The sequence below is a fragment of the Artemia franciscana genome, unplaced genomic scaffold (assembly GCF_032884065.1).
Source record: "Artemia franciscana unplaced genomic scaffold, ASM3288406v1 Scaffold_8028, whole genome shotgun sequence".
Classification (NCBI taxonomy): domain Eukaryota; kingdom Metazoa; phylum Arthropoda; class Branchiopoda; order Anostraca; family Artemiidae; genus Artemia; species Artemia franciscana.
In genome coordinates, this window is record NW_027068044.1 from 435 (window position 1) to 6,952 (window position 6,518).

Consider the following 6,518-nt stretch of genomic DNA (forward strand, 5'->3'; position numbering starts at 1 on the left):
CCTATAATATAATTCATATTTTACACATATCCCATATTATACCCCATACCTTTATATCTTATAGAATATTTAACGCTCCATATCTCTATACACGCCCAATAATATACTCCGTATTCTATGAATACTCTATATTATACTTCATTCCTCTATACCTAATATAACATATTACACTCCATATTTTTATACATGCTCCACGCATACTTTATATCATAATCGGTATTATACACCATATCTTCATACGTACTCTATTCTAAACTTATGCCCCTCCCCCTCGCATCCTTGCAGCGAAGAAACTTTTGGGTGAGTTTCCCAAACCCCCCATTAATATATATTCTATATTTGTTTAGACGCTGGATGTGTGACTTTGAGCCCGATTGTGCTGACGGCTCTGATGAAGATGAAGGACTTTGTTTAGATCAGTATAGAAACTGCTCATCCAGCGAATTTCAATGTGCTGATGGTAAATGCATACCAGGCAAGTACCACTTTTTCTTATTCATCTTTCTGATTGATATAATTCATCCAATATTTGATTTTTAAGTTTTGTGTTAAGAAACGTTCAAATAAAAAATTTGAGCATTTTTAGGAAAACATTTATTATTCAGGCAGATATACAAACCACTGACTTACTGATTCAGAACAACTTTTAAAATCGCAAGAAAAAGAAGAGAGATGTGCCTTCTGGTCTTTGACATGACATTATAATTATTGTAGCAGACAGAGGCCATGAAACTTGAGTACTTTGATCTGAGATAAAACTCGAGTGCTTTAACTTGAGTTTAATAGAAATTGAGCACCCCACTGACTGTACACATACCTATTTGGGCCTTGTGACACAGAATGTGGCACTTTCTATTTACAATGAAGTAGTAGGCTACGTTTAGGTGTAACACCTGAGATAAATGAGGAAAAATTAACAAAGATATGCCAATAGTTCCCTTGCGGCCAATGTTTTGGTATTTTCTCTACAGTATAAAGTAGCTGGAGCCTTCTTAGGGTGCAGAACCTTGGCTAGTTACGCAAAACTTACACATGAATATCTATTACGCCTTTGTGATGAAGAATGAGGTGCAAGCAATTGGGGCTATTTTAAGGTATGGAACTTAGGCCGATTAAAAAAAAAAAATACGCACAAATGACTATTGTGGGCTTGTGGTACTGACTAAGGCTCTATCTTTAGATGTTTTAGGGTTGTGTTAGGTTGCAAAACCTTGGATTGTTTAAAAACGTGCCATATAAGTATGATTACTCTGACAATCTAGGCTAGACTGAAGAATATTTTTAAGGAAAAGGGGGATTTGTAAAACCTATTTTTGAAGGATTTCCTTGAGAAAAATTATTTTTCGAACCTTGAGTGTATGCTCTCTTTCCGGAGAAATGTTATACTCCTGAAATTTATTCGGAAAAGAGTGCATTTTGCACCCACTGTTTTTTTCTATTTTTGAGGGGGCAGGGTTCTTTTGACCTGGCTCAGGGGAGGAGGGAATTTCCAACTAGATTTAAAGGCAACTGGATTTTGTAGTGAATCATGGAATAATGTTCTCAGTATTGACCCCTTGATCAGAGCGTGGAAATTGTACAAATAAGTACGAATATCTTAAAATTAGTTTCCTGAAAAAAAAGGTCGGAACCATTAAATAAGTCCATGAAGAATTATGGTATTGGCATGTCAAATTGGCAAATAAAGTCACATTGGCAAAAAGTATTAACAGCTTAAAAGCACAAGTTTCAAGTGCGATCTTATTTAATCTCATCTTAAAGCTCAATAACAATCTTAATAATTTAATTTTGATAAAGTAGTTTAATCTTAGCTTCTTATGTATAACCTGATGCTGACGTTCCAGTTCCAGAATTTGTATAATGACATTCCAGTGACGTTCTTATAACCTGGTACGGACGTTTTGGTTCCAGAATTTGTGTAAGGTACATGGTATATGGGTGGTAAATGAAGTTCCAATGATGTTCTTATAGCCTGATGCTGACGTTCCACTTCCAGAATTTGTATAAGGTACTTAGGTATATCACGATATATGATAGGTAAGTGACGTTCCAGTGACGTTCCAATGATATTCTTATAACCTGATGCTGAAGTTCCAGTTCTAGAATTTATATAAGGTACATAGGTATATGACGGTATATGACAGGTAAATGATGCGCTAACAAAAAAAATAATGAAGTTTTAAATGATATTTTCCAACTTAGGGCGATATCGATGCGACCACGACTATGACTGCAGAGATCAGTCTGATGAAATGAACTGCAATACCATGGTTTGTCCTAATAACACATTCCGATGTAAATCTGGTCATTGTATTGCTCAACAATTCAGATGTGACGGAGAGCGGGACTGCAGAGACGGAACTGATGAGGAAGGATGTGCCCCCCGATTTCCAAATGGAAGGTGAGTCCCTATTGTTTTCATCATTCATGCACTCATGAAAGGGTAAGTAGGAGATGAACAGCTGCCCCCCCTTCTCTGTCGGAATCCCTCCAATGACTTCTTCATTTTCAACTGTTTGAGGATAATAATTACTAGTCAAACCAAGTTTAGATTAGGAGTGGCAACCTAATAAAGGACGAAATACAGTCTATAGTAACTGACAGTTAAGAACATGTTTTGTGACATTTTTTTCATTTAAAGGTGATTAAGAAAAGATACCTATATACATTTATTTTAATAGGAAAGTTTTATTGCAGAAACAAATTAAAAAAAACAACTCAGTCTTAAAAATCAAGTAAAGTTTTTTTTTTGCGTGGTTATCAGTGATATATCTCCTTTTTTTGTCCCCCAGTAGCCAAAAAATGTACTATTCTTCGTCTTGTTCCAGATTATGGGAGGCAGGATGCCCCTTCTCCCTCTCTAGGGTACAGCCTATGGTGTAAGAAAACGAATATAGATTTGATCATTACCATATTTAAATTCATTATATTCAAGTTACAGTGTTTTAGACGACTTCATTCTTGAATAGTATTGACCATGGTCAATTTACTTTCGTGGCTGTTTGGAAGTAGAATTTTTTTTTTGCGAAAGAAATTATTAGAGTTATAAAAAAAAATGTTAGTTTTGTTTATTTGTGAGCTCCCTAGTAAAAATCGAAGGTTTTCCCCTCAGATTGCGATGTTTAATTAATGGAATACAGGGGTACCAAGAGGGGCAGGGCATTGCCCTCTATATTTGAAAATCCCTTTTTTGGAGTTTTCATTGAAAAATTTCCAAAAATTTCACCTCAAATTCCCTCTCCTAGATTTTGCATTTTTTTTGTATTTCCATTTAAAAAATAGAAAATTTTCATTTCAAAATTGAATCCTCCCCCACTCTACATTTTAATTTTTAGCATATAGTGAAGTGTCTTTATTTTATCGTCTTCATTGACTTAAAATATTTTTTTCAATCAGAACTTAAAAAAAAAGATTTCGTTTTATTTTATTTCTTAAATTTTACATTTAAATTAAATAATAAAGAAAATTTCAAGTTTGTATTCTGCTATTTAAAATTGATGGAAAAGGATGATTATTTTTGTAATAATCGTTATAATTACTTTCTAATACACTTTAATGAGGGTTATTATTTATTTTATTTTATTTAGTATTATTGTGAAAAACCGAGTTAAGCATTTTAAATAAGGGAATTTCCAAAGTTCAAAGTTTATCCTATTGACGGTTCGTAAGACAAACTCAGAGGAGCAGTTTTGAAGTTTAAGCTAAAGAGGAGTTACTCCTTCAGGAGAGAGTGATTGACTCCTTGTTAAAACCTAATTGGTTTAAAACCTTATTAAGCTAGGAACTTGTACCCAATGAATTTGTTTAATACGGTGTTGCTCAAAACCATTTTGGCCCTTTTGAATAAAATCTTAAGCCAATTAGTGAAAAACTAAAAGTTGTGAAATTATAACTATAATATAGAGTTATAAACTCAGAGGAGCAGTTTTGAAGTTTAAGCTAAAGAGGAGTTACTCCTTCAGGAAAGAGTGATTGACTCCTCCTTGTTAAAACCTAATTGGTTTAAAACCTTATTAAGCTAGGAACTTGTACCCAATGAATTTGTTTAATACGGTGCTGCTCAAAACCATTTTGGCTCTTTTGAATAAAATCGTAAGCCAATAAGTGAAAAACTAAAAGTTATGAAATTATAACCATAAATAATATATATAATTATTATTAATTATAAATAATAAATAATTATTTATGGTAAATAACCATAAATAACCATTAATTCATAAATAAAAGCCATATTTATTTCACTCCAGGGATGTTTGACTTCTTTAATTGTTTTTATTTTTTAAATTAGATTTATTCATGACATCCCATTTAACCTTCTGTTGAACAGGTATCTGGTATACACTCAAAACAGTAAAAGTGCATTTGAGACCAGGTATAATGGAGGTTAAAAAGTGTAAACGTAAGTGTAGAATTGTAAAACAAAGTATAATTGAGAGAAAATGATAGACAAAATAATAATTACACCACTAGATATTAAACAATACTAAAAAAAAAAAATGTAATTTCAAGAAAAAACCTAATAATAAAAGATTGAGTATAAAAATCTTCCAGAGCCCTTGTGTCGGCTGAGGGCGTCAAATTAACCTTTCAGTTGCTGAGTCTTTTTACAGGGACAAGAAGCAAGCTTACCGCCAATCTTTGTTAAAGGGGGTATCGATTCTTGGGCCTCATATTGCCAATCAGAGTGTGAACCCACTGCTATCACAGGTTGTCTAATAATAATGGTCTTTATATTAAATAGAATTTGTGTTAAACTTGTAGCTTTGTGTTTGATTTATTAAATGTAAAATTAACTATGAATCTAATATATGCAAGGTTTTACAAGGAGAGGGGAGGGTTAAAGGTTTGCTAATGGTATATTGACGGGATAGTTCCTGTTATTACTGAAGCTCCTGATATTATTCTTATTACTGAGTTTATGATCTTATTGATATTAAGCTCCTGATGTTACTGAAGCTCCTGATATTACTCTTATTACTGAGTTTATGATCTTACTGATATTAAGCTCCTGATGTTACTGAAGCTCCTGATATTACTCTCATTACTGAGTTTATGATCTTACTGATATGAAGTTCCTGATGTTACTGAAGCTCCTGATATTACTCTTATTACTGAATTTATGATCTTACTGATATGAAGTTCCTGATGTTACTGAAGCTCCTGATATTACTCTTATTACTGAGTTTATGATCTTACTGATATGAAGTTCCTGATGTTACTGAAGCTCCTGATATTACTCTTATTACTGAATTTATGATCTTACTGATATGAAGTTCCTGATGTTACTGAAGCTCCTGATATTACTCTCATTACTGAGTTTATGATCTTACTGATATGAAGTTCCTGATGTTACTGAAGCTCCTGATATTACTCTTATTACTGAATTTATGATCTTACTGATATGAAGTTCCTGATGTTACTGAAGCTCCTGATATTACTCTTATTACTGAGTTTATGATCTTACTGATATTAAGCTCCTGGTGTTACTGAAGCTCCTGATATTACTCTCATTACTGAGTTTATGATCTTACTGATATGAAGTTCCTGATGTTACTGAAGCTCCTGATATTACTCTTATTACTGAGTTTATGATCTTACTGATATGAAGTTCCTGATGTTACTGAAGCTCCTGATATTACTCTTATTACTGAATTTATGATCTTACTGATATGAAGTTCCTGACGTTACTGAAGCTCCTGATATTACTCTTATTACTGAGCTTATGATCTTACTGATATGAGGTTCCTGATATTACTGAATATTGTGCTTCTCTAATTTTTTTTTATTCAAAAGATGGGAGGGGATAAGCACTTATGTGGATGCCTATTTTTTGGCAAGTTTTTTGTTTGCAAATAAACTTTTATCCTTCTATTCCATAGGTTTTGTCCAGAAGACCGATTTGAATGTAAGAACCATGTTTGTGTCGACGAAGAAGATAAATGTGACGGTAGCGATGACTGTGGTGATGGAAGTGATGAAAGCACAGACATGTGCCAGAGCTTGTGCACTGGTCTGGGCAGATTCAGATGCAACAATGGAAGGTGTGTAGATTTTTTGTGCTTTACAAAATAACTTAAGTGTAAAATTTTTAATTAGTACGGGCAGGGGGCAAAGGGAGTGCCATTAAATTTTATGGACATGTCTAGGCTTCAAGACTCTTGCCAGTCTCACGTGCTTTTGAGATGCTTTATCCCCCTATCCCTTATTGTTCAAGTGTATTCATGCTCTCCTTTTAGACGGAACTCCCACCTAGGAGACCATGTACCGCTAGGCTCCTAAAAAATGTTTTTCAAGAATAAATTTTAAAAGTATTACAAATAGTCTGTTTAATATGGGTCAGTAATAAAGTAGTATTTTAACCCTAATCGTAAGTTCCTTATAATTCGTATACTAAAGGGGGTTGCAAATCTGGATGAAGAGGTGTAGACTTGGAAGAAAAATTGAGAATTACCTCCCTCCCTGGAGCTACGAGTGTTGCTATGGAAGCAATGGGATAAGAATAACAACGATTTTTTTGT

General features: G+C 33.6%; 1 protein-coding gene across 1 annotated transcript; it reads left to right on the forward strand.

Annotated features, from left to right (window-relative positions):
* The first annotated feature begins 320 nt into the window (after nucleotides 1-320).
* On the forward strand, nucleotides 321-6,087 carry LOC136043665 (low-density lipoprotein receptor-related protein 2-like). Its single transcript, XM_065728561.1, has 3 exons — nucleotides 321-475; nucleotides 2,203-2,401; nucleotides 5,880-6,087. Exons 1-3 carry the CDS (start codon nucleotides 355-357, stop codon nucleotides 6,070-6,072), a joined length of 513 nt encoding a protein of 170 aa, XP_065584633.1. The 5' UTR covers nucleotides 321-354; the 3' UTR covers nucleotides 6,073-6,087.
* Nucleotides 6,088-6,518: the final 431 nt, after the last annotated feature.

Excerpts from the sequence above, each read along its gene's own strand:
- LOC136043665 (XM_065728561.1), top strand. The coding sequence starts at position 355 with ATGTGTGACTTTGAGCCCGATTGTGCTGACGGCTCTGATGAAGATGAA. Across the intron at positions 476-2,202 it reads TGATGGTAAATGCATACCAG|GGCGATATCGATGCGACCAC; the intron begins GCAAGTACCACT and ends TTTCCAACTTAG. Across the intron at positions 2,402-5,879 it reads CCCCGATTTCCAAATGGAAG|GTTTTGTCCAGAAGACCGAT; the intron begins GTGAGTCCCTAT and ends TCTATTCCATAG.